Here is a 27,699-nt window from a genome sequence, read left to right as displayed (position 1 = left end):
GCCAGTGACTGTGCTGCCAGGCTAGATCATCTCTCCCTCGCACTGGATAAATTGCTTTTCAACTAAAGTCGCAAACACAACCTGGAAAGATGCAGGAATTCAGTTGGTGAGCAGTTTGCGGAGTGCAAAAATCCATTCTTATGTACTTTTGGTACTGATACAGAAGTACAAAAAATGTGCCCGCTATTTCCGTTGAGGGCACACACGTGAAACCTCAACCTTCCCTTATCAAACATGCCAAAGCCTGGAGCCGATCCTTTCCTAGTGTATTTTGGGATGGGAGGAGTACATTTTGTGTACAGAGGGATGAATGGCATTTCCTCCATCGATGCATCTTGTAACGCAGAGATGGAATGCATTTTGTGCCCACCTATCTATACTTGAGTACAAAATGTAATGTGAGAAAACATCTTAAGAATGCCTGGGGGACCAGCCAGAGCCAGTGGTAGGGATGACACTGGTCCCACAGACACTCTGATCAACAGTGTTCAGGTTCACAGAGAAATTACTGAGGAGTCAATACAGGCTTTGGCTGGGCATGTACCAAAGGCTGAAATTTGCACAGGTCCCTTCCAGAAAACAAACAGGTGACAGAAAAGCTGCATTTCTCATGCAGAAAGGATTCGGGGGGTTTTTTCATCAGCTCAAATCGTTTTTGGTAAAGAGGGAGGGAGAAAAGCACTCTTTAGCTCAAATGTCTGCTTATTTGGCGCTTTGCAATTTCCAAGCCTGGTCCATTAAATGTCCCTGAGGTAATTACTCGGTTACTCGTGGATCCAAAAACACAGAGGACCTCTAGTAAGACAAAGGAGTCAAGGTAACCAAGGCTGAACTCAGATTATGAAAGGAACGAGCTGCTTTTCCTTGAGGTTAATGCAATCCCACCAGTCTTTTGATTTCTGAGTATACGGGGGCTGCAAGCTCTTTGGCTTTCTCTGCTCCGGTCCATAAAACCTTCTCCAGGTAAGATCTGTCTTCTTTTAGCCTGACAAATTCACTCCTAATTGGTGCAATTTTCTCAGTGACTGCCTCTGCTACCACTGCCTTGTAGCGCGCTGTATCAAGGCCAGTGCTCTGACGTACCACCTCCTCCGTGCTGAGTCCTGTCATAGCAGAGTGAATAGCGACCAGGTTGGAGACCCCAGGGCGGTGAGCAGGGTCATAGGTCACCTCAGAGGTGAAGTCTGTGACAGCCTTACGAAATTTCAGCATTATCTCCTCGGGGCTGTCTGTTATGTTCACCGTGGCGAACTTCTGAGGGTCTGATTTGGACATCTTGGATGTGGGATCTCTGAGTGACTTGATCTTCTTTGATTCCGCTAAAATCAAGAGAAAATGCAATTACGGGAGAATCCGCGACCAGAAAGAAGAAGAACATCAAGAAGACTGGAAGAAATTTAAAGACTATTTGAATAAATATTGTAATATTAAAGATATGTAACCACTTGGAAGAAACAATTAGGCTTAGGATTAAACTGGAATTAAATTTATAAATAAGAAAATGCATGATAAGGAAAGTTATGAAATATGATTAGGACTGTGATATGGTCTTTTGAAACACTGATATTGGAAACTGCTACATATAATTACTATGAAATTGGAAGAGATTCGAGGAAGTCAAATACTATGTTTATGAAGATGGATGGTACTTAATTTTAATTAATTAAGTGGTAATATGCTGTATGTATCTTTTTTCTTTTATTCTTTGTTTTTATTATTGTTAATCTTTTTTTTAAATATGTTTATCTACTGAAAATAATAAATATTATTGGGGGGGGGGAAGAAAATGCAATTACAGAGGAGAGCTCCCCAACAGAGTGACTACGAGGCTAAGCGACATATCGGGAAGTCCCGGGTTCTAATCTCAGCTCTGCTATGGTTCACTAGGTGGCCTCAGACAAGCTGCTCTCTCTAAGCCTCAGCCTTTCACCTCCAATCTGCATTATGGGGATAATACCATTGACCTATACAAACAGCTCAGGTTTGTGGGTTCAAGCTCCGCAGAACTGAGCCTTTGCTAGAACAAAGTATCAAGCCAACCAGCCTCCTCTTTCCCTACAGAAAGGGAAAGAGGCATCCCTGTTTTTACATATGAAAGCCCATTTTCTTAAGAGTGTCTGGAAGACGCTATGGGCACAGTGAAATGCATAATACAGTCGGACCCTGGTTGACGGACGCCTTTGTGAGTCGAATGTTTTGGCTCCTAAACGCTGCAAACCCAGAAGTGAGTGTTCCAGTTTGTGAACGTTCTTTGGAACCCAAACCTCCATCGCGGCTTCCACGGCTTATGATTGGCTGCAGGGCCTTCCTGCAGCCAATCAGAAGCTGCACCTTGGTTTCCAAATGTTTTGGAAGTCAAACAGACTTCTAGAACAGATTCCGTTCGACTTCCGAGGTACGACTGTATTCTAGAGGACTGCTGAAAAGGATAGGAAAAGAGGTTGGGGCAACACCTAGTACTGGAGTAGCAAAGATGAAACAGATGCCATACTTTTTCAAAAGCTGCATTTGGCAGCCTCTGTTTCCCTTTGTACTCCTTTACTTTGGCACCTGGCTATCTCCACGCTTCTCTTTCTTCTGCAAAAGCTCCCCAAGCTGATTCACTTTACTCAACAGGCAGCCATCTGTGATAGGTTTTGTACCGTACTCACTTAGAATGGCTGTGGGCACTGGAAAGAATTCTCCATATTTTTTGTTGAAGCGTCGGGCCGTATCCTGGGTCAGCTCCAAGTGCAGGACTTGATCTTCTCCAACAGGAACATGGGTTGACCTTCCAACAGAAATAGAAAAATAGAAATGTTGTGTGGAAGAGAGAGAGAGAAGGTTCACATCTGCTCACTCAAACTGTTCCAGAAAAACACCACAGTTGAAGTAAACCACTAGATTTAGTGAGTAATTCATGGATTATCAATGACAGATTAGCTACAATCATAATGTCCACCAGATAACTGTCAGTGAGAAAGGGCCACTGATTCACTACAGAATGAAGGGACAATCCCACCACAACTAGGTTGCTCAAAAGCCACCCACTCCTGAACTATTCAGTCCACAGTGGCCTTCATTTATAAGCTATGGAGCTGTGCATTCTGACTCTTACTTGTAAAGGAGAATATCTGCGGCTTGAAGAACAGGATAGGTGAACAGACCAACTGTTCCTTCATTCATCTGGCTGGCATTCTTCACCTATTTATGTGAAGAAAAAGAAGACACATAAAGGCTTAATACCTTTATTTTTTATTTGAGGACAGCTACAAGGAGAACAAAAGATGGCAGGAGCCAGGCAATGACAAGGGCAGGCCTAAAGGCTTCACCTGTCTAACAGCTGAAGAGGGATAGCCCACCTGCCGACTAAGCTAAGAAAGGCTCACAGAAACCTCACCTTCCATTGTGGAAAGTGTTGCAGGCGTGGCAAGCCTGTGAGACATCCCAGAATCCAGGCGAGCTCTGCATGCTCAGGCACCTGAAACAAATCAGAAAGGCAATTAATTAGGTGCGAAGGGTTTTCACAAAAGCACAGGCCCCAGTAGCAGTCCCCACTTTCAAACAAAGACAGCATGTTTATGAACATATAGAGCTGTCTTTTTATGATAAGGTCATGGACTGGTTGGGTGCAGAAGAATGATGGGAGGAACGAGCAGGTGAACCAGGAAGGGAAGAAGGCTCAGAGCCTGGGGAGTGGTGGTGGGGATACGATGAGTGGTCACAGGGAAAAGACTGGGAATAGGAGGTGTCAGAAGTAATAGGACTTAGTGAGCGGGGAGAGTCTGTGGCAGAGAGCAGTCAGAATCAGAGGCAGAAGCTGAAGCAGGAGAGTGGAATGAGGGAGGCCAAGAGGCAGAGATGAGACAGGCTGGCAAAGAGTTGTGGGTGTCTCCCCCTGCAGCTGCAACAAGCTGCCCTCCCCACGTCTCCCAGAACCAGAAGAGGCAAGAAATGGATGGAGGAGAGGTTGGCTTTATGCAGGCGCAGTCTCTGATTGCTTGGAAAAAGCTGTGGTGAGGAGGCAGTGACATTCAAGTCTTGGCAACTGATTTTCATGGAGGAAGACTACCGGGCATGAGCTGCTCTACTCATTAGGCCTGACACTCAACCAAGTCTGTGGAGGTTGTGCTTTTGCTAATGAAGAGTTAACTCCATCCTTGAACTGTATGATCTGTCACTCCTGTGACAGATAACCAGTTTGCTTGTGTTGGACCATCAACTACACTTACGGCAAACCAGGAAGTGGAAGAGGGAATGAGCATGCACAGATCTACAGCTTGTTCAACACTCAAACCATGCTCAATCTGTGGCATCTGAATCAAGCCCTTTGTCCATTTAGCCCAATGCTGTTTACTCAGACCAGGAGCAGTTCTCCAACATCTTAAGCAGGTGTCTTTCCCAAGGATACTACCTGTGACTGTTTTGATCTGGAGGTGCTAGGGGTTGACTGGGAGACTTACCCTTCCCATAAGTAGCATAAAGGTAAGGTAAAAAGGGACCCCTGACCATTAGGTCCAGCCGTGGACGACTTTGGGGTTACGGCGCTCATCTCGCTTTACTGGCCGAGGGAGCCGGTGTACAGCTTCCGGGTCATGTGGCCAGCATGACTAAGCCACTTCTGGCGAACCAGAGCAGCGCACAGAAACACTGTTTACCTTCCCGCCAGAGCGGTACCTATTTATCTACTTGCACTTTGACGTGCTTTCGAACTGCTAGGTTGGCAGGAGCAGGGACCGAGCAACAGGAGCTCACCCCGTCGCGGGGATTCGAACCGCCGACCTTCAGATCGGCAAGTCCTAGGCTCTGTGGTTTAACCCACAGCGCCACCCACGTCCCTATAAGTAGCATATAAGCTATTAAAAATGAAAGGTTGTTTGAAGCACCACACTAAAGTTATTATACAACTACTTCTGTACAGATCTGTGCTACGTAGATCCATGGGGGAATAAGAGCTGATGAGAATGACATATCCTCTTTCTTACACTTCCAGGCAACCCTCTGAAGTGGCCAAATGAAGCATGGGGTTGTTGCAGAAGCACAATGAGGGTGTGAATGAATCAGGTTTCCGACACAATAAGACAGTGCGGAAAAGGCAGGAAGACAAAGAAAATGGGGCTCTCATACACTTTAGGAGCCAAGTGGGGGTCTCAACATGAGCGCATGGAGAAGACAAAGAGCAAGTGTCTCCCCATATGTGGTGGACTTGTAAAAGGGTAAAAGAGTATCGGGAAATGATCCATAATGAATTGGGGGGGGGGGGGAATGTTTAAAAGTCCTTTCCAAAAAAACCCCAGAGTTCTTTCTGTTGGGGATAATCCAGACTGAAATTCTAGGTGTCAAAAAAGGTTATTTATGTATGCTACTACTGCGGCTTGTGTTCTGTTAGCCCCAAAATGGAAAACGAGAGAGGTCTCAACTAAAGAAGAATGGCAACTTAAGTTGACAGAATATGCACAACTCACAGACTTAACATATACAAGAGAACAAAAAGAACATATGTTTAAAGAAGGTTGGAAAACGTTTATTGAATATACGGGAAATAATTATGTACAGCTGAAAACGCTGGCAGCATTAAGATAAATTCAACAGTGTAAATAAGTTTTGATGGATGCAATAATGAAATACTGTGTAGTTTTTGTAAAACATGCATGGATTTATGATATGTAAAATGAACCATGGAAAGAGAAGCAGAAAAGTCATTGATATCTTAAGGATGTAAAACGAATATTTTAAATTGTAAAACATAAAATTTAATTAAAAAATTATAAAGAGAGTGTAAGTGTCTCCCATACACACCCTTTTCCCTGTTTCCTCTACAATTCTCTGATTCTATGAAGTGGTCCTCACGAAAGACAGTCAAACGTGTTGCATTTTCTCCAGGGGCAGCCCAGTACTTTTTAGAGCCAAGAAATCTGCTACACAGTGAAAGCGAGAGGCGGAGGATAAACTCCTGCCTTGAAAGCCCAGTCCTTCGTTCCTTAATTCTCAGTCATTGTCTGACTCATAATTGTACAAAGGCCTCCATCTCTTTACCCTAAGGGACAGGCAAAGCATATTTTCTTAGCTTGAAGAGGAACTGTGAAATTGCATTTTAGCCCACCAGAGTTAACCAGAATGCTGATCTCAAATGCAACAGGTCCAAATATGGTTGGAACAACTGCATCATTCTCTCTCTCTCTCAGAACACACACAATGCATTAGGTAATGCTAACATTAACACATTGTAGAAGGACAGCACATCACTTGTGGATGGCTGGTCCACGCGAAATATAGAACTCAAACTGGAGCAGTTTATCACTTCATCCTAGAAAACGTGAAGTGGTTGGCAGAGGCCAAGTGAATGGATGTTTCACACTTATTAAGGAACAGACAGTAGTACTGGAGACAGACTATACTTAAAAAACAGCCGAAGACTGTGGGGTGAGTGTGCATTGCCTCTGGTGTGCACACACCCATTCAATGCCCTATTTGTCCATAGATTCTGCAGATTTTTGTTAGCGCTTCAAATATTGGCAAAGCCAGAACAACAGTGGCGCAGTGGGGCTTTTCTTGATCACCTTCAATTCTCTCTAAAAGAACTGCTGGTTTCCAGCATGTGGTGCTAAAGAAGGAAAGAAAAGCTGAGAGATTCTGTGCTTGACTTGGGGGAAGAGGAAACAAACTTCAAATGATTCTCTTATAGCAAAAGTACCTTTACACTTTTCTCCAGGGTAGATTTGATTTAAATCAAATTGATTTAAATCATTTTTTTTTTTTACAGAAAGACTCATCCTTGCTGGTATAATCTTAATATTTACAACCAGATGAAGGTTTTGTTTTTGTAATAATAAATTTTCAGAGTATTTTCTACAGTCATATCAAAAATTACTGATTTGCTTATACTATTAGAAATACATAGACAGATAATTATGAAATTATTGTGTGGTTTAATAAGTTAACTGTTTATATTTGGACAACTTTTCTGCTGTAATTTATTGGAAGGAGAAAAACAACCATTTCCTTAATAACATTTATATTTATTTATATAACATTTATATAATGTTATATTTAACTAAAAATATAACATTATAGCAGATGTATCCATGTTTGCTAACTGATGTGCTAACTGAGATGGCCGAACACTCGGGGAATACCAGAGAAGAACTGAGAGCTCCTTACTGTTTCTCTGAGTCCTTCAACCTGCTTTTTCAGGAAACAGAACCCCCAATGGCTCTTTAGCAAGCTGCTGGGGGTTGGCAGACCTTTCAAAAAGGCTTGGCGAGCCAGATTATGCCCACAGTGGCTGGCAGGTTGCAGTCCCTGGCACAGGCCATCAAAGGAATAGCAACAAAAGGCGCAAATTTATAGGGCCATGCAACAATCACCACTCTGGCATGACAGCATCCATTTACATTAAAGCCCCTCTAATTTTAATCCATCAGCCAAATAAACACAGCCGTGTTAAGGGACAATAATAGACTTACTTTCCCCACTGATAAGACACTTGATTTAATAAGGATTTTAATGACTTCCATTCTTGGTGGTTTCTTACATTAAATGAGAAATCTCCAGGCAGAAGACATAACAATTCCTAATCAGACCTACTGATTGCACCCCACCCCAAGCAATTTATTTATTTAGGGCCTTCCTATCCAAGGCAGAATTTAAGGCAACATACATGGAGCTCCAAGGTGGTCCCTCATCCAGATACTGACCAGACCCACACCTGCTTAGCTTCATCTGTGAATGCAAATGGCTCCCTTGAAATGTGGTGGACCGTAACTCACACCATCCCTGTAGTACACAATGTTTAGAGGGCGCCACACTCTCTGCCTTTGCACCAAAGGTTGCACAGGATTTCACAAGTTAAAATACAGTGGTACCTCGGGTTAAGTACTTAATTCGTTCCGGAGGTCCGTACTTAACCTGAAACTGTTCTTAAACTAAAGCACCACTTTAGTTAATGGGGCCTCCCGCTGCCGCCGCCCAATTTCTGTTCTCATCCTGAAGCAAAGTTCTTAACCTGAAGCAATATTTCTGGGTTAGCGGAGTCTGTAACCTGAAGCATATGTAACCTGAAGCATATGTAACCTGAGGTACCACTGTAGTGATAAAGAGCTGCTGAGCTGAAAGTTGAGGCATAAAGCTATGGCTGTTCAAACACCAAAAGCAAAATTAACACTCAAAATATCTAGAACTGACTGATAGCAGCTTCTGAAAATGACCATCTTAGAGATGGCAAACACTGTGCAAGTTTATAATACAAAGACACATGCTATCACCACCAAAGAAAACTAAGTGAACAAGAGAAAATCTCTACCCCTGTCAAGAACAATTTTCTGTATACAATCTCAAAAATGTTCTATGTTTTTCAAAATTGAAATTGTTCACTGAAAGATAAAGTTGAGTTATTTTTAATGGGACCAGAAATCAACATGGTTGACAAAGGCTTACTTTTAGGGAACCCTACAAACCAGACGTTCCTTCCCACCTCCCTTTTTCCTTGCTAGCATAGCCAGAGTATGCAGTTAATCATGACATGATGGATTATATGCCCTCCAAACCAGAATCAGAAACCCGTTTGAAACCACGGTTTCTGATTCTGGTTTGGAGGGAAAGAATTAATCATATCATTTGCAGATTTGAACACCAGAACAAAATGCAGCTAGTATTAGGCCCAGAAACAGAGGAGCTGGTTATAAAAGAGAAGAGAGGGGGTCATTTGCATTGTGCTATTGGCATGTGATGGTGATGGAAGCAGCAAAGGCATATCTTTCAGGGAAAACCTTTTTACTTCTACATGACAGGACAAGTACTTAATGCACATTAACCCATGACTCTTGTAGATTAGTGGTCTAATGGGCTTTCCTGAAACTAGGACTCTATTTCCAACTTGGCAACTGTTCACTGCATGTTGCAATCAGCACTAATGTTTTCCACTTTCCTCTGCCTAGAGGATCTTCCTCTCTTTAGCCCATCCTTTACCATAACGTAGAAGATATCTACAGCCAAGAATTCGCTAATCCTCAACCAGCAACAGCCAGATGTTTTCGTAGTGGTCAGAAGGATGGCAAAACCAACACCCCGGGAATTAAATGCTACAGTATTGTCCAGGTTGCATATGGAATGAAAAGTGGTTGGTTTTCTTTTGTCCGAATCACACACTTTGCCAGTTTCCACAATGACAAATCCTAGACAACGACTGCAATTCTATGCACAGAGACTAAATCCCATTATACTCAGCAGGACTTACTTCTGAGTAGACTTGCCCGGGACTACACTGCAAAAGGTGCCGCTAGTGGAATACCAACTAAACAAAACCTTTGCTAGAAACTTAGGCCAAGGCAGTGGCAGTGACGTAATATGCAGCAGCCCAGAACCTTGCGTGTCTCCTGATGGAAAAGCCTGTTTTCCGTATAGATATTATCTTTCTCAGAAAATGTTTCCTGCAGCATAGCTAAAAATACTTGGAAGAGCATCAGCATTACAAATCCCTCTATTTATTGTTTCCCTTAGGAAGCAAGCTATGTCCATTAGCTGATTTCCCCAAAGATGTGATCATCCAATATGTTGCATCCCCAGAGCTCTTACTGGGCAAAGTTTCAATATTTTTTGCTGGGATTCAGGTGTTCCCTTCTACTCAAGGCAGTCGCAGTTGCTCTCCTCCTCTGCAGCCCTCCGTCCAGCTATTCCAGAAGTCCTCAATTTTAATCTGTCAACATATTGGGGAGGAGCCTTGTGAAATAACTCTCTGGCTCCCTTTCCATTTACATCCAACACTATTACATGAAACTGCCAACAAAAGTTTACTCATTTGTGAAAAAATATTTATACAGTACACTGCTATTCATTAAAAAAAATATCAGAGCAGTTCATAACAATTACACATAGCACCATACACTAAAAACCATATTAGGAAGTTAAAATCAGAAATCAGCTAACTATTGTGGAAAGAGAATTGCCTGCAAAAGCCAGACAGAAGAGGAAAGGTGATGGTGATTTGCCATGGCATATAACCAAAGGTATATACAGCCGTACCTAGCTTAGTTCTTAAATGTTTTGGCTCCCGTTCGACCTTCAAGGTACGACTGTATAACCAAAACTTCTCCCCGACAGGGTGTCTCGTATTTTAATCAATATCTTCATGTCAGTCTTAGAGGTTTGAGAGTAGGGCTTCCTGTCCTCTGCTGCTTCTTTCTGTTCGGTTGCTGTATTTTATTGTTTACTGTAATCCACCCTTGTGGGTTTATTCCTGGCCTCATTTCTAAATAAGCAAATCAATGTGTCTTGAATGATTTTAACATGTGTGTCTCACCCTTCCTCCAAGATGCTCAGGGCAGTATACATTTTACCTCCCAACAACTCTGGCCTGAGCTCAGTCACCAAGCTTCATGTGAATTCTCAATCTAGACTGAAGCTCAACATTCGGCCCACTGCTCTGTGCGTCAGGGATGGGCAACACTTATCCAGCCTGAGAGACACATTCCCTTGTGCCTACTTCTCTGGGGGGGTGGGGTCTGTGCTAGTGATGGGAGGGACAAATGCAAAAGTGGGCAGGACCACTCAAACATTATCTCACACATTCTCACATGCATTCTCCCACCTAACACACACAAGGGACACCATTCATTCCCTTGCTCACAAACATCCTTACATTCCCACACAACACACATACCTGCAGATTCTCACTCCCCACGCCTGCAAGCACAATTGGTGTGTGAGGGAGATTTTCGTGGAGAATGCAGCTTGCGAGGGTTAACGCTACCGCAGTAGGGAAAAGCACAGTGATGCTCACCTGACCTCCCAACAGCTGAGTCGCTGCTGCTTATTGGGAAGGAGAGTGGGAGGGGCAATTTGGCAGGGAGGTCAGCATGGTGCAAACGCACCAGCAGTAGCAGCAGGTTGTTTCTGCTGCAGCTTTTGCACCACTCCCACTGCCTTGTCCCTTTCCTTACTGGTAAGCAGCTGTGCCTCCGCTGCTGGGAGGCCACCACACCGTCTATCCGCTATAGTCCTTCCCTCCCCAGCTAATCTCCACAAAGATCGTCCTTGCCCCTTGCTGCAATTACATTTGAAAACAGCCTTCTATTAGAGCTAATTGCTATGGGAGGGGGGGAGAGCTGCAGACCCGATCGGGAGGCCCCCAGGGCCAGCAATTCCCTGCCTCTGAAATACAATGTAGATGGGAGATGACAGTAATAGTTAAATAGAAGGTCTTGTTGCAGCTGCTGAGTGATCTCATTTATCAAGCCAATTGACTGATGGCTGATGTTCGCCAACAGGAGCAAACAAGACGACTAACATTTTCCTGATGCCTGGAATCTCTCTCTAGACTTTGGAAGGTTGACACCCTTTACCTAGAAAGTGTGCCAATTTTGCAATTTTAATTTGGACTCAGAAAGAGGAAAACTTTGCTGCTAAGTGCCAATGCAGTGGCTCCCAAAGGACTCTCCTTATACATTTGTAAACAGGTAAATATTATGAATACATTGTTAAATTCTAAAATAAAATAAAAGTTTTGAAACATTATGGCAATACAGTACAGTTTGGCTGATCTGTTTATTCTCTAGTGTATCACATCTTTTGGCTGAATTAGGCTAGGTGTTCTCCATTTAGTAGAGTCCTTTGTGTCTCGTGTAAGTTAACTTTCCTTCCCTCTCTTATAACACAATACATTTAATATGAAATCAAATGTTGCAGGGTTTTTGTTCTGATGTATTTTAGTTGTATCCTTTATTGGTTTTATTCAGGGGTGTTGGGTCAGTTCTTTATTTATTGCATTTATTACATTTGTAACCTGTTCTTCCTCCCAAAGGAGTCCAGGGCGGTAAACATTAAAAGGTTAAAGGAGTTCAAGTTTTAAAAACACATATTTAAAACATTTAAAAACAGTTCAAACCCATTCAAAACATTTTGAGCACCTAAAACCTTTTAAAAGCAATCACATACCATTCAGTTTACAGCTGTTAGAAATTGTTATGTTGATGTAAATCTACACTAAGAACTAAGAGTGTCCAAGGAATTAAATAAACAAAAACTAGCAAATGGAGAGTTATGCAAATTTGCCAATGTGCTTTCCTGTGTTTAATAACCTCTCTTCATTCATACCCTCTTCCCTCGCTCTCTCACTTTCTCATTCACATACTACTCATGCAGACAAACTCACATACTGTTCAGACATCTGATCAACACTCAATGGTACTGCTTACTTTCTTCCACTCTTTTCATTAACATCTGTCCCTAAGCTCTGGATGCCGACTTTTCAACGAAACGAAACAAAACAGTCAGAACGCCCTTACACATCCTGTTAATTCATCAGCAACTGAGCCAATGGAGTTATCTCACAGAAGGTCTCATTTCAAAATAGAGCTGGCAGACTTCTCTCACCAGTTAAGGCAGTGCGGTGTTCAAAATTCTAACCTGCATATACCCCAGATCAGATCAGATCAGAATAATCTTTATTTGCATCAGCCTCTAGCCATAGCAATAAAATAAAATAAAATATACTGAGGACAGAGGTTTTTGGAGGTTTACATCAATAATCAAAAAATATACCCCAGGTTTTTCCCTTTTGTACAATCTGTTGGGCACAAGATGGGTGGGTGGTGGTGGAGGAAATTCTGCGAAACTATTAAGTTCTGTGATTTAACCTCGCATCTCATTTATCTGTTGACCACAGTAAGTATCCTCAAAAATTATCCAAACCTGGCTTTGACTTCTAAAGCACATATATAGATAATAATGGGGGGGGGGTGTCTCTAAGTGGAGCTATGCTCTGTCCACTGAAATCAGATACAGAACCGAAGGGAGATACTGACCTGGGATTGTTGGAAAATGAAGCACTTCTGCGGGCTGATGCCACAGGCAAGGAGAACAGCAGTGACGTCTAAGATGCTCGTGCGTAAAACCGTTGGTTCCCTTGGTATGGTGAGGGAGTGGAGGTCCACAATGCTGTATAATACGGAGCTGCATTCTTCCTGTAGCTTCACCCAGCTTGTGATTGCACCAAGGTAGTTTCCCAGATGAGGGATCCCGGTTGGTTGAATCCCAGAGAAAATCCTTTTCAGACCTTTATTCTGGAGCCAAGCCATAACGGAATGAATCATTAGCGTAGCAAACAATCACAGGGAACCGAACAATATGAAAGTTCCCAGGTACATACCTGCAACTTTCTGTGCAAAGACATAGGACAAATACAGGCAAAAATATGGATATTTGAGCATACGGTAAACTCTACAATTACTCTCAGTCACAGCACTTTTGGGGGCTCATGAGCTTTTGTCCATTTCAAAAGGACTCTGACCACGCAGCTTTTAAATTGGATTGTGCCTCAGCAGCTCAATCTTCCACAATTTGACAGAGTTGTGATATATTATTCTAAGGCAGTCATTTTTAATTAATAATAATAATAATAATAGACAAACAGTTGAAAATTGCTGGGGATCTTGGCAATCTACCTTTTAGTGATGTGCAAGTGGTTAACAAAAACGTCAATGGTTTGTGTAAGCAAAAAATAAAAATAAGTGATTTACAAGTGATACAGATTTATAGTGTGGATGGGCCACTTCTTAATCCTGCACACTTCTTCCCCCACATAGTCTTTTACTGGAACCCACAAACCTCATCTCCAACTGAAACAAAGCCTTATTAAGTCCTTCTGTACTTGCTTATTTCTGTATCTTGTTTACCTGCGTAACCCCTCCCTCTAAATTTAGACTGTAAGTTCCTTGATCAGCAACCTATCTTTTTAAATTAATTTTATTATATTGTAAAACATCATGACAGCACTGTAATAACTTGCACATTATGGTTTTTTAAAAAACATTTTTTTAAAACAACAACAACCTCCTAATCTGCTTTACGTGGTGAAGATTTGTGTTTTTGTTAAACCAACTGCTGGACTGGTGGGAACAGAAACAAAATTGCAAGCCTTAAATATAAAGAATATAAACCACTGCTGTTTCTCAGTGGAAGACTGGAAGTTTGCTACAATACCAGTTATGTACTGCTATTCGAAGACTGCAAATCTAAGCATGGTTACTTGTGTGTAAGCCTTGCTGAACACAGTGGAAATTTCTTCTGAGTAAGAATTCACCGTATCAGGTTATACACTTCAAAAACAGCTGAAGAGATTGTTCGGCTAAAACATAGAAAATAGTTGACGCTCAAGAAAGAATGTTGTCATGTCCTCAAAAAAACTGTAATGGCAGTATCATTATTTCCAGCTCTGGTTATTCAATTTCTTTTTGCTAGTCCTCCCTTTCTCTGTATGCCAGAATGTTTTTCGGATATTCACCATCTCCCTTACTCCCACGGGAGACAAATATTCTTGTTGACTCAAGAAGGAAACTCTAAAGTACGACTGTCCAAACAGTTACATTATTCGGTAAGGTGGTTTTATATATATATATATAAAAAGCAAAACCAAGCCCTGAGATATAACTTGGTATTTGTCTTTTTTAAGAATCCGCTTAAATCATCAATCATAAGTGAGCTCTGACAGACTGATCTCTAAAAAGGAAAGCAACTTTCTGGGTGGCCCGTTTAACTTTACTTTCCACTTTCGATTGTTAACCAAAGCTCATGTTCAAATGCAACACTTCTTCTTCCAAGACTGTTTCTCCAAAAAACAAAAGGGCTGCTACACAAAACTGCACCCCAGTGTCATATTCACCTCCTCCGTAATGGATAGTAAAAAAAAAATCCCCACATTTGTCTAACATCATCACCCTGCTGTGTTGCATTCCCCACATGTGGCAGCCAATGTTGTGGAGTAGGAGTGAAAAAAAGCACAAATTATATCAGGACAAATACTGTATTTTTTTGTCTATAAGACGCCCCCATGTATAAGACGCCCCCTATTTTGGGGGACTCAGATTTAAGAAAATCCACCCTCGACACTATCTGTGTATAAGACGCCTCCTAATTTTGGACATTATTTTTTTTGCGGGGGGACGGAACCTAGTCTTATACACGGAAAAAGACGGTATTTTACTTGATGCTACGGAAAGAGGGTACCCTTTCTTCTGCTCATAATCCTACCCTTAAGAGATGCCTCTGGACACACCATCAAATTCGTATATACGTTGTAAATGCAACAGATCCTATGCCGTACCACCAGCAGCTTTTGAAACCCTCCCAGTTTCAGAAGTAATCTGCCATGCGGAGTAGTGGGCAGTTGCTGGAGCGGCTGTGGTTCAGCAGCAAAGCACACACACTTTGCATTCAGAAGACGCTGGGTTCAGTCCCAGATATCTCCAGTTAAAAGGGTCACAGAATCAAAGAGAGAAGAGGCAGCGAGAGACCCTCTGACAGAGACCCTGGATAGTCAGCAACAGTCAGAAGAGACATCGCCAAACTTGATGAATCAATAGCCTGACTCAGTAAAAGGCAGCTTTGTGTGGTAGACACATGCCCTCTTTCCTATCAGAAAAATGCTGGGTGTTTTTTTTTGTTTTGTTTTATAAAGGGAAACCTGCTATCTTGAAGAAAACAGCAAGGTTTCCTTAACATGCAGAACACTTGCAATTTGCTAATTAAAGGTGTAGATCGTGAAGGACAGATCGTGAAGCTGAGGCTCCAGTACTTTGGCCACCTCATGAGAAGAGAAGACTCCCTGGAAAAGACCCTGATGTTGGGAAAGATGGAGGGCACAAGGAGAAGGGGATGACAGAGGATGAGGTGGCTGGATAGTGTTCTCGAAGCTACCAGCATGAGTTTGACCAAACTGCGGGAGGCAGTGGAAGACAGGAGGGCCTGGTGTGCTCTGGTCCAGGGGGTCACCAAGAGTCGGACACAACTAAACAACTAAACAACAACAACAATTAAAGGTGTAGTATGATGTGAAGCGGAAAAGGAGTGATCGCACTAAGTGCACAAACACTACACCTCAAATACCGTGACCCATTATGGATACTTCAGCAATAACAAAAATATATTGCTTAGAGACAGTTCATAGAGAATCAACTGAAATGATTAAATGCCTGGAAACAACTAATTTTTTGTTGTTGTTGAGGGGGAAGAGAGATTGAAAGAATCACATATGCACAGTTTAGCTAAATTAGAACATTTGCTTTCTTCCATCCTAAGCTTGCCAGAATCTGGTCTATTCCACTTCAAACACTCCAACAACAATACCCTGTAATGAACTGGAAATAATTTTTATTTAAAACATTTTCCATGTGCTGATGTTTAAAGCTGGGAAGAGGTGAAGTTCCTATTAGGGATTCTAACTGAGAATCTTATTTTCGCTATAATGTCCTCCAAATAACCATCACTATCTCGGCCCCCAACTCTCTGCATCGGAGAAACAATTCACTCATTCAGTCATTAAGAGCTGTAGCAGAGAAAGCTCATAAGTGCAAGTAGTTACAGCCTAAGTAGGAACACAAATGATATTTACAGTACATCTGTATCCAAGGTGCCTCATCTTCTCACAAACCCGCTATATCCTTTATAAAAATACTGAGCTCAAATTGGATACGGATGAAGGAAATTACATATGCTCCAACACAGTACAACTGTACTGTTACCTGACTGTAGATAAAACTTTATAAGGCTAAAAGAAAGCATAAGCTAAGAAATTACTTTGTTATATCCACAAAATGTTAACAAAATATTATGTCAGCAGATAATGAAAGCCTCTTAGAAAAATAAATGGCAGTGATAAAGCAGTGGGTTTTTTTTAATAGAGTAACCATTCATCAAACGGGAGCCAAGAGATTGAATGACACACTATCTGATTAACAGTGCAATCCTACACGTTTCTACTCAAATTTCTCTACGTACTTTCAGGTGAGTGGGCATAAACTCCAGCCTAAGAGGTTCAGGTAGAGTGGAATTCAATAAACAGATTGTGTATTTCAAAAAGGGCAATACCACATTAACTCCCAATGGTCAGAGTAGCTAGTGACAAAATCAATGGAATTGGATTCAAAACTTAATTTTAAATTACAAATACTGGTGGCACATTTTAAATATTAAAGTTCTTGACACATGCTATGGCACAGGGGAGATAAAATGAATCATGCAGGAAAGAAATATAAACAGATTAACAAATCGCCCCATTACAATTGTGTAATGAGGGGAATATAAGTGGTAGATTATTGATAGTTTTGGCAAAACGATGCAATAATGAAGTTTTTCCTTGTGCTGATGGTTTTTAAAATGCTTATAACGCTTCAGTTATTATTGCACAATATTTTTCTGGATTTGATACCTCATTAATAATAAAATACGAGTTGCACAAAGCGTTTCATTTCAACTTAAAATAATATTCATTAAAAATAAGAATTCTGAAATCATAGTGCTAAAAGCCACACTGCCCTGCTACAGGCTTCGCTCACTGTTTATTCACCCTGCAAGAGTCAGAAGGCAACATAGCAGGGAGTTCAGTCTGGTGTCATGAAATCATAGGGCTGGAATGTGCTTGACTGAAATGTTGAGGTCAGGACATCAGAGCCACATGCTTAAAAGATCTGGAGTTAGTAAAGGATTAAAAAGAGAGAGAAAGAGTATGTTTCTCAAGAGTTCCCAATGGGCAGAAATATAAGCCATAGGAGATGCCAACTCAGACTACAGCCACTCAAGAATTACCATTTCTGTCCAGAGAAAAAATCCCTTAGCATCAGAGAATTCTGCATAGTACGGTTTTGTGACCAGTCTTAAAAGACCTCAACCTTTGCTGGAAAGAGGGGCATAAGATCCTATATAAGAGCAACAGATTCATTATCTGAGTGCAGATCGTGATATAGGCAAAATGGCACCAGCCACCCACAAGATCAACAGGCTTGGGGAAACCTCAAAGGTTTACAGAGGTACATATATGCAGAATAAAAGAACCCTAGAAGAGAGGGGAGAGATGCAAAAAACAGCCTACTGAGGAGGGTTGGGATTGCCTGGTAGGAATGGAAGGCTGACTGGAGGATGTGGAAAGGGAAATGGAAAACGAATGGAAGAGAAATGTAATGGAGTATCATTAACGGTGGTCTGTCTGGTTGGCTGGCTGGCTGGCTGGAACCCTGACCACTCTGCACAACAATACAGTGGTACCTCGGGTTACAGACGCTTCAGGTTACAGACTCCGCTAACCCAGAAATAGTACCTCGGGTTAAGAATTTTGCTTCAGGATGAGAACAGAAATTGCGCCACAGTGGCACCGCAGCAGTGGGAGGCCCCATTAGCTAAAGTGGTACTTCAGGTTAAGAACAGTTTCAGGTTAAGAACGGACCTCCGGAACGAATTAAGTTCTTAACCAGACGTACCACTGTATTTCGTTGCAGGTTCTACTTGTATATGTTATGAGCTCCACAACGTAATTCTGTAGAATGAGGAAAAGTGATTTCTAGAAGACACCAGTAAGCTTCACTTCCATTGTACGACAGTCCTCAGGTGTGGTGAGTCAGTTGTTTTTACTGGATGGTTTCCCAGTCCTTGTACTGGGCTTCCAACTCTGCTTTTTTAACTGGCTCAGCTTCTGAGCTATTAACAATCTAACACAGAAAGTTGGCGCCTGAAGCTTTTCCCTCGACTTTTTCCACACGAAGAAAGCTTTGCCTGCTTACATTTTTGAATCACAGTAGATTCAAAACAGGGTGTGTGTGTGGAACAGGTGTCAACTACACTATTGCCTCTGCACATTTCTTATTTGTTCATCTTTAAAAGCAATATAAAAAAAATGGTGTGGAATTTAGTTGGGAATAATCAAACGATCTAACATACAGATTTTGAGAACCTTAGTATTACTAGGCAGCCATACCAATATGGCCATTAACGTGCAGATTAAACAAATTGTTCCAATCTCCCCCCGCCCCTTTTCTTTTCGAAATCACGTTATGAAATACAGTTATGGCGCACGTGCTGTTAACTGTCAAGTTAAGTCACTGCTGGTTGGCTCTGAAAGCTTTTCGTTGGATTTCTTTGCGCTTTGGAGTAGAAGATTCCAGTTTACAGATCTACCCATCTGTTTAAAGAGAGCAGGTAAGGAAACGATAAGGTCGCAAAGCTAATTTTAAATACAGGTGTGTTTGTGTGTGCACGCTCATATGTATGCAAGCGAGCAGGAGAGAGAGAGAAAGAACGCAGGAAGAGAGGAGCGGATCGCTGCTGACATGTGCGACAAGGAAGATTGATGGTTTCCCTCTCTAGTTTTCCCCACTGTGAAGGCACACAGGGGGTGGGGAAGGGGACGAAGAAGCCGCTGCGCCAGCGACAAAGCAAGCTGCTCCGCTTATACCACTTGAGCCCTGATTAATGAGGCGGCAGCAACTCAGGAAATGGAGAAGGATCACGCTTAGAGTTCCCCCTTATTGTTACTTAGCTATAATTTGAGCCACAGAGTTCCACATGTTTTTAGTTGGTTTGCTAGTTATGAATTTCCAAATCAGTCAGACAAAGAGAAACTGCCGGGAGACCTAAGGAAAGAGTGTGGTTTTTTTGGGGGGGGGGGAGAGAAAGAGAGAGAAACCTGTGTGCAAACTCTTACCTTGAACTGGATCTGCTAGCAAACATAGGGGTTGTAAGCCAGTGCTACTCAGAGCAGACCCACTGAAATGAACAAATGCAAGTTAGTTGTGTCCATGCATTTTAATAGGCCTTCTCTGAGTAGGACTAGGTTTGGATGCAGCCTGCAGCTCAAGTAAATCACGCAAACAAGCTCAGCCTATATTGTACCTGAGAGTAAGGCTGCAATCTTAACTCCACTTACCCATCGAATTCAATAGGACTGACATAGGAGGTTAGGATTGCACGGTAAGTCAATGGGACTTACTTTTGAGTCGATTTCTTTAGGACTGCATTGTTAAATCTATTTAAACTTGTCAGTTAACTGCATCAAATACCCATTAGCACTATTAAGTCAGGGAAATAATAATTGTAATATTTATAAAACATTTGTATTTCTTGCTAATTTTAAACCCTGTTTTATACACAATCTCAACAGAAACTCAGGGCAATTCACACATTACAGTGCAGTAGTTTAAACCCATGTAAAAAACACTTAATATAGATTGTGAAGACTGAGAGCAAAGAATAAGGAAAAGTGATACTAGATCAGCAACCTCCAATATTTCCCTGGCACCATTTCAAAATTTTACCATATGCTTAGGTAATATTCTCCCCCTCCTCTGCACATTCCTCCTGTTTTTCTCCTCTTTTCTCTTCTGCCCTTCTCTTCTAAACAATACAAACAAACAAACAAATTAAAATAGTGGTGATACCACTGATAAGACCCAGCTTAAGAAGCGTGACCCATTTTGTGGGTACCAGCACACTAAAGGGGAATTCACAAAAATACATAAATCTCCTAATAGAGCCTAGAGAATCCTATCCCTGTATAAATATACAAAGCCTGTATCTGCATGTGGAGGGTGCTCCAATTTCTTAACTCCCTTCATGTAAGATTTCCAGAAGCCATCAGCTGCCTGCTGTGGATAAAATGATTTTAACAGGCACTCCAAAGTAAGTGGCGCTGAACTAAATGGGATTTTCTTCAGAGTGAACATGCAAAAGATTACACAGTAAATGGACATTTGGTTAAATTCAGAAGGGCTGTACTTACGTCTATCTGTTTCTTACACATGCCCACAAGCCACTCAAAATAATTTGGAAATTATAGCAAAACCTTCTACATGCACATCTTTAACAATAGTTTAAACTTCATCTATATTTGAAACTAGAAATACTGTTTGGAAGTGTAAACCAACTAGGTTCTAAAGAGGAAATATACTCCCTGGCAAGTTCCCTCCTAAAAAGTAAGGGGAAATGTGTGTGCGTCTTATGGAGCGAATGCAGGCTGCGCAGCTATCCCAGAAGCCGGAACAGCAAGAGGGATTGCTGCTTTCACTGCGCAGCGATCTCTCTTGCTGTTCTGGCTTCTGGGATTCAGAATATTTTTTTTTCTTGTTTTCCTCCTCCAAAAACTAGGTGCGTCTTATGGTCTGGTGCATCTTATAGAGCGAAAAATACGGTATTCTGAGAAACGTCTCAGAAGCTTTATTCCCTTTCTGTACCCATTATAAAACATTTTCAAACTGCAGAATCAGTGACTTAAAAGTAGTACAGAATGCAGCAACCACTTTTCAACAAGATGAGTCTCGGGAACAGGACACACCTTTATTCTACTGTGTTTCCTATTGCCATTCATGCACAGTTCTGATTGTTTTAACCTATAATTTCTAGAACACTTAGGGACTTACCATTATAGCAAACAGGCCAACTGCTTGATGGCAGCCTCTGTACCATCAAGGTGTGATTAGCAAGGGCTTTCCTTTTCAGTGACTTTGAAACTCCCTTCCCCAACAACATGTTTGACGAAGCCCAAATTTGAGCATTTTCCAGCAGGCATGCAAGCACAGAAACATCTGCTTGCCAGAGAAATCTAGGAAGTTATGCAAACAACGGGACATCAAACTTTATCAATATTTTATACATTTTTATTTTAGATCCTGGCAGCTGCTTCACAATGGAAGGCAGAGGACTTCAACACCCTTTTGGCTTTACACATGGGTGTGAGAAAACACCAGAAATTTAATTTTCATTGATAGACATTTTGCTTTCAAGCCACTTGGTATGCTAAGAAAAAGGGATTTAGAGTGGGGAATACCAAACACTTTGGTACTGCGTCACTATAAACCCAGATGTTTCCTTGATATTTGTAGATAAGAAAACAGGCAATAAGTGTTTAGGACTAGGAGCGAAAGATTAGGCACACTTACATGGAATTAAGTCCTATAAAAATAAATGACTCATTTCTCTGCACGTTTATGTGGGATTAGGATGCAAGACGCACACTGGAAGGACAGATCGTGAAGCTGAGGCTCCAAGACTTTGGCCACCTCACAAGAAGAGAAGACTCCCTGGAAAAGACCCTGATGTTGGGAAAGATGGAGGGCACAAGGAGAAGGGGGTGACAGAGGATGAGATGGTTGGATAGTGTTCTCAAAGCTACCAGCATGAGTTTGACCAAACTGCGGGAGGCAGTGGAAGACAGGAGTGCCTGGCGTGCTCTGGTCCAGGGGGTCATGAAGAGGCGGACACGACTAAACAACAACCACAACAGGATGCAAGACGACTAAAGGCTTATGTTTGAATCTGCCAATCTCGAACTTGAACACTACTCCTTTCCTCCACTGCTGAAACCTTGTCCTATAAGTTCTGTGAGGAACATTTTCAACATAATGGCAACCTAATAGTTACTGCTAAGATACCGTCAGGGGCTGAAGCAGAGCAACTGCCTTCCTTATTTGACACATTCAACGTTTCACGGATCTTTGAAGCCACTTTTGCTTTCACTGAGTTGTCTTCTGAAAATGCAGAAACTACCACCTGATTTTTGGCTGGCCCCATTTTGTTTCCAAAATGACAAGCATAACATGACTGAAGCCCAGCATTAAAAGAGACAAGTGGATTGGGGTCCTGCAACTAAAGGTGTGTCCAATGTGTTCCAAGCCCCTTAATAGGGATGCTCTTGTTCAGAAATTGACCACTGCGAAAAAGGAACCTTGTAATTTAAGACTCACAGGGGTAGGAGGTTTCAGGAGTTTAGAGTGGGAGGATACTGCTATTTATTTTTCTACACCCCACCAAACAAACTCTTCCCCCAATGTGCTACGAAGTACCAGATGACTCATGTTCGTGACTGGCTGATATTCGTAAAACTTAGTACTTTATAGCACATGTAGCAGGTGTTTCTGGCAAATAAGAATACTGCTGAATACATACTGCTAAAAGTACCACAAACAGCATGCAGGGGGAGGTTTTTTAAATCCTTGGTGCACAGATCCCTTTACTTGTAATTCTCACTTCAGAATCACTATACAGTGGTACCTCGGGTTACATACGCTTCAGGTTACATACGCTTCAGGTTACAGACTCCGCTAACCCAGAAATCGTGCTTCAGGCTAAGAACTTTGCTTCAGGATGAGAACAGAAATTGTGCTCCGGCGGTGCAGCGGCAGCAGGAGGCCCCATTAGCTAAAGTGGTGCTTCAGGTTAAGAACAGTTTCAGGTTAAGTACGGACCTCCAGAACGAATTAAGTACTTAACCCGAGGTACCACTGTACTTACCAAAAGTTATTCTTTCTAATTCTTTCTCTCCCCCACCCAACAGGCCACAGGTCAGCTGCCCTCAATGTTCTGTAGGTCCTGGAAACTCATAAGCCCTTGTTAGGCCATTTCTAGGGTTTCTTTCTCTTTTCAAACTAATTCTGGGCGCCTGGGGAGTCCCCTGACTGTGTTGAAACCACTACCTTATCTTTTAGAGGATGCTTCACTCCCAAATTGACAGGCACCCAACTACTCGCTTCGTATCACAAGGAACAAATGAAGAATCACAGCAAAATATTACAGCGTATTCTAACCACAAAGAGGAGTGTTCCTGTTCAGGACACAGCCAACGTAGAGAAGAAACCTTGTTTGGTGCTCATACCTGCAATCCCAAAGATTGCAGTTAGGGATAATTAAGCCCCTTGTTTTTGCCAACATTGGACAAAATAGTCATTTTTTTCTATATAAGTTTCAGTATGGTGTAAGAGGTCCCTCAGGGTATCTGCAAAGCTTTGGAACCAATGCCACCAACACCTTGCCCCTGAAATGCCCAATTTTGAAGCTTTCTGTCTGCTACCACCAGCAACAAAACAATAGGTAACAGCTTGGTAGCTGGAGTGCAGCTGGGTTTCTGGCCTCCACTTCAAAGACACTTCTCTGATAGAAAAGAGGCACTAATGAGCCATCCTAATACTTTCCAGTCATCCCTGGCATTGAGACTAATTAAAAGCACCATCATGTTGTTATTATTATTATTATTAATTAAATTTGTATACCAATTTTTTATTCAAAGGTCTCAAGGCAGTTCAGAGGATAAAAATACAAGATAAAAACACAAAATTGGCTGATGTTGTTTGTGCAGTTTTTAAAAAGGCCAGGTGGCAATCTTGTAGCCTGTGTTTTGTGAGCCATTGAGAGATAGAGGACTTGGAGGAAAAGGGGAATGCTAGCAGTCTGTACTCAGGCAGCCACTAGCTGTTGAATGGACAACAAGAAGAGAAAGGGTGCTTAGGCATTTAGACTTACAGGCACCAAAGTTAGTTTTGCAAAGTCCCTTACGATGGGCTCTTTCTTGCAATGCTCTTCATGTTCTTTCACAGAACCATAGAATTGTAGAACTGGAAGGGACCATGTCGGTCATTTAGTCTAACCCCCTGCAATTTGCTTAGTAAGTCCAACCCCCGCACAACTGCACCCTTATATACAGGAGACACTTTGAACAGTCAGAAGGAACTGTTGTTACTGTTTACTTCCTACTCCCACTACCACTACCATCGCCAATCTATCAAAAACTGTCAGGAATAAATTGCTAGCATCTGTCTGTTTCAAGAGACATTGGAGTGCACCTCTGGGGATGAACTCAAACCCCTGTGTTAGTATCGCAAGCCTTGGCAGTGTTGTATTCTGGAGGTACTGGCCTGCTCAGATGACAAAAGTGGCTGGGGAGCTGCCCAGAGTGGCTGGGGAAACCCAGCCAGATGGGCGGGGTATAAATAATAAATTATTATTATTATTATTATTATTATTATTATTATTATTATTATTATTATTGAGATCCTGATTACAAAATGAGGTTATCCACCTTTGAGCAGTTTTCTATTAACATAGAAGAGTTTGGATTTGATATCCCGCCTTTCACTCCCTTTAAGGAGTCTCAAAGCGGCTCACATTCCCCTTTCCCTTCCTCCCCCACAACAAACACTCTGTGAGGTGAGTGGGGCTGAGAGACTTCAGAGAAGTGTGACTGGCCCAAGGTCACCCAGCAGCTGCATGTGGAGGAGCGGGGAAGCGAACCCGGTTCCCCAGATTACGAGTCTACCGCTCTTAACCACACCACCACACTGGCTCTCACATAGATGTCTGTGAAACTCCGTTCCAACTACGCATGGCTGAGGGCAGGGAGGAAGAGGGGGCCCTATCAGGAGACCAGAAGCCCCTCACGTAAAATAATAATAAAACCCTGTCAGCAGAGCATGAGGCTCTTAATGTCAGGGTCATGGGTTTGACCCTCACCTTGGGCTAAAATATTCCTCCTGCATTGCAGGGGGTTGGGCCAAATGACCCCTTAGGGTCCATTCCAATGCTACAATTCTGTGATTCTACACAGTACATTAAAAAAGTAATGTACACAGTAAAAAAGCAGAGACATCACCTTGCCGACAAAGGTCCGTATAGTTCAAGCTATGGTTTTCCCAGTAGTGATGTATGGAAGTGAGAGCTGGACCATAAAGAAGGCTGATCGCCGAAGAATTGATGCTTTTGAATTCTGGTGCTGGAGGAGACTCTTGAGAGTCCCATGGACTGCAAGAAGATCAAACCTCTCCATTCTTAAGGAAATCAGCCCTGAGTGCTCACTGGAAGGGCAGATCCTGAAGCTGAGGCTCCAAGACTTTGGCCACCTCATGAGAAGAGAAGACTCCCTGGAAAAGACCCTGATGTTGGGAAAGATGGAGGGCAGAAGGAGAAGGGGAAGACAGAGGACGAGATGGTGGAACAGTGTTCTCGAAGCTACCAGCATGAATTTGACCAAACTGCGGGAGGCAGTGGAAGACAGGAGTGCCTGGCATGCTCTGGTCCAGGGGGTCACGAAGAGTCGGTCACGACTAAACGACTAAACAACAACAACAACAACAACACCACATTGTAATTATGGGGGAGGGGAGAGAGAACATCTTATTTTTCTCTGTACCATGTATACCACTTTACGACTTGCAAGCATGGAACCTGGGGGACCAGGGTCTGAATCCCCACTCAGCTACGAAGTTCACTGGATGACTCTGGGCCAGTCACCATCTCTTAGCTACCTAACCTACTTCACAGGGTTGTTGTGAGGATTGAAAGGGGAATAGGAGAGCCATGTACACCACCTTGAACTCCCTGGAAGGAAAATGTGGTATAGAAATGTTATACACACAGAGGGAGAGGTACACACACTCTTTTTCATTTTTCATTTGCCACGTGACACAACCTTGATGGCAGAAAGTGAGGAGGAATTAAAGAACCTTTTAATGAGGGTGAAAGAGGAGAGCGCAAAATATGGTCTGAAGCTCAACATCAAAAAACCTAAGATCATGGCCACTGGTCCCATCACCTCCTGGCAAATAGAAGGGGAAGAAATGGAGGCAGTGAGAGATTTTACTTTCTTGGGTTCCATGATCACTGCAGATGGTGACAGCAGTCACGAAATTAAAAGACACCTGCTTCTTGGGAGAAAAGCAATGACAAACCTAGACAGCATCTTAAAAAGCAGAGACATCACCTTGCCAACAAAGGTCCGTATAGTTAAAGCTATGGTTTTCCCAGTAGTGATGTATGGAAGTGAGAGCTGGACCATAAATGAGGCTGATCACCAAGGAATTGATGCTTTTGAATTCTGGTGCTGGAGGAGACTCTGGAGAGTCCCATGGACTGCAAGAAGATCAAACTGATCCATTCTGAAGGAAATCAGCCCTGAGTGCTCACTGGAAGGACAGATCCTGAAGCTGAGGCTCCAAGACTTTGGCCACCTCATGAGAAGAGAAGACTCCCTGGAAAAGACCCTGATGTTGGGAAAGATGGAGGGCACAAGGAGAAGGGGACGACAGAGGACGAGATGGTGGGACAGTGTTCTCGAAGCTACCAGCATGAGTTTGACCAAACTGCGGGAGGCAGTGGAAGACAGGAGTGCCTGGCGTGCTCTGGTCCAGGGGGTCACAAAGAGGCGGACACAACTAAGCGACTAAACAACAACTATCTCACCCTGACTCTAAGGCGGCGACTCGCCCACTTCCGCCCCGCAAGCACCGCGGCCGCGTGGCGGGATTCGAATCCAGAACTCCGTCCCCAACCTCGACCTCACTTTCGCCACAGCGGCTCCCGGTTTCCCTCAGCCTTTTTTTCGTCCCTCGGCTCCCGCATTTCGCTCCCTCCAAAAAGGGACCGCGACCCGGAGCGCCGTTTCTCCCTCTCTGCATTCCCTGAGCCCCGTTACCTGTAGGAGGTGAAGCGCCCGGACGGAGGAACTGGGCGCCGCCATGTTGGAAAGGTAGGGACGGTCACGTGACGCCGCGCGTGCGCACTAGGTCATTCATGCCTCCTCCTCCTCTTCTGCCCCCGCTTCCCCTGCCCCCCCCCCCCCGAGGCTGAGATTCTGCAACGCAGCGGGAATATTTCCGCCCTGCGGACCCTGAGATTAAAGAATCTCGTGCATCTGCCGACTAAGCTGCGCCATCAGTTCAGAAGGCTGACTGCCTTCGCCTCCATTTGAAATAATAATAATATGGATTGCTCAACGCCTATGTTGCAAACATCTCCCTATTGTCTCTGACCATCAGTTCTCCAAGTTTCTGCTTTAAAAACCTGCTTTGCCCAGAGCTGGATCATACCCACCTTCAGCTCTCTTGCCTATATATACGTACACAAACACACACACACATATATGTGCGTGCATTGTTTAACCTGGAGGAAGGCTGTATGAATTGTGTATTGCTTTGTTATGATTTGTTGGGTCTCTGGACCGTAATAAAGATTGATGATTTTATATATATTTGCTTTCGTAGATTTTCACAGAGCTCTGTTCCAGTAACAAGAAGCCGAAAGCACCAGCCTGAAGATGACGAGTGAGACCTCGTCGAAACGTCGCCTAGACACCCCAACTTTTACACGGGAAGACACCCGAGGACACCAAAACCTGCATTCCTGTACCCGTGAAAATCT

The 27,699-nt window shown here is 42.8% G+C and overlaps 1 protein-coding gene across 1 annotated transcript; it reads right to left on the bottom strand.

Annotated features, from left to right (window-relative positions):
* Positions 1–604: 604 nt before the first annotated feature.
* WARS2 (tryptophanyl tRNA synthetase 2, mitochondrial) lies at positions 605–27,036 on the bottom strand. Its single transcript, XM_081894655.1, has 6 exons — positions 26,975–27,036; positions 12,780–13,037; positions 3,380–3,460; positions 3,098–3,183; positions 2,652–2,770; positions 605–1,319 (listed from the first exon to the last, which is right to left on the bottom strand). Exons 1-6 carry the CDS (start codon positions 27,017–27,019, stop codon positions 871–873), a joined length of 1,038 nt encoding a protein of 345 aa, XP_081750781.1. The 5' UTR covers positions 27,020–27,036; the 3' UTR covers positions 605–870.
* Between the last annotated feature and the right edge of the window lie 663 nt (positions 27,037–27,699).

This window comes from Podarcis melisellensis, assembly GCF_964234715.1.
Source record: "Podarcis melisellensis genome assembly, chromosome: 17".
In the NCBI taxonomy this organism is placed as follows: domain Eukaryota; kingdom Metazoa; phylum Chordata; class Lepidosauria; order Squamata; family Lacertidae; genus Podarcis; species Podarcis melisellensis.
The sequence above is the reverse complement of the archived record's forward strand: the minus strand, read 5'-3'. Positions and strand labels throughout refer to the sequence as shown.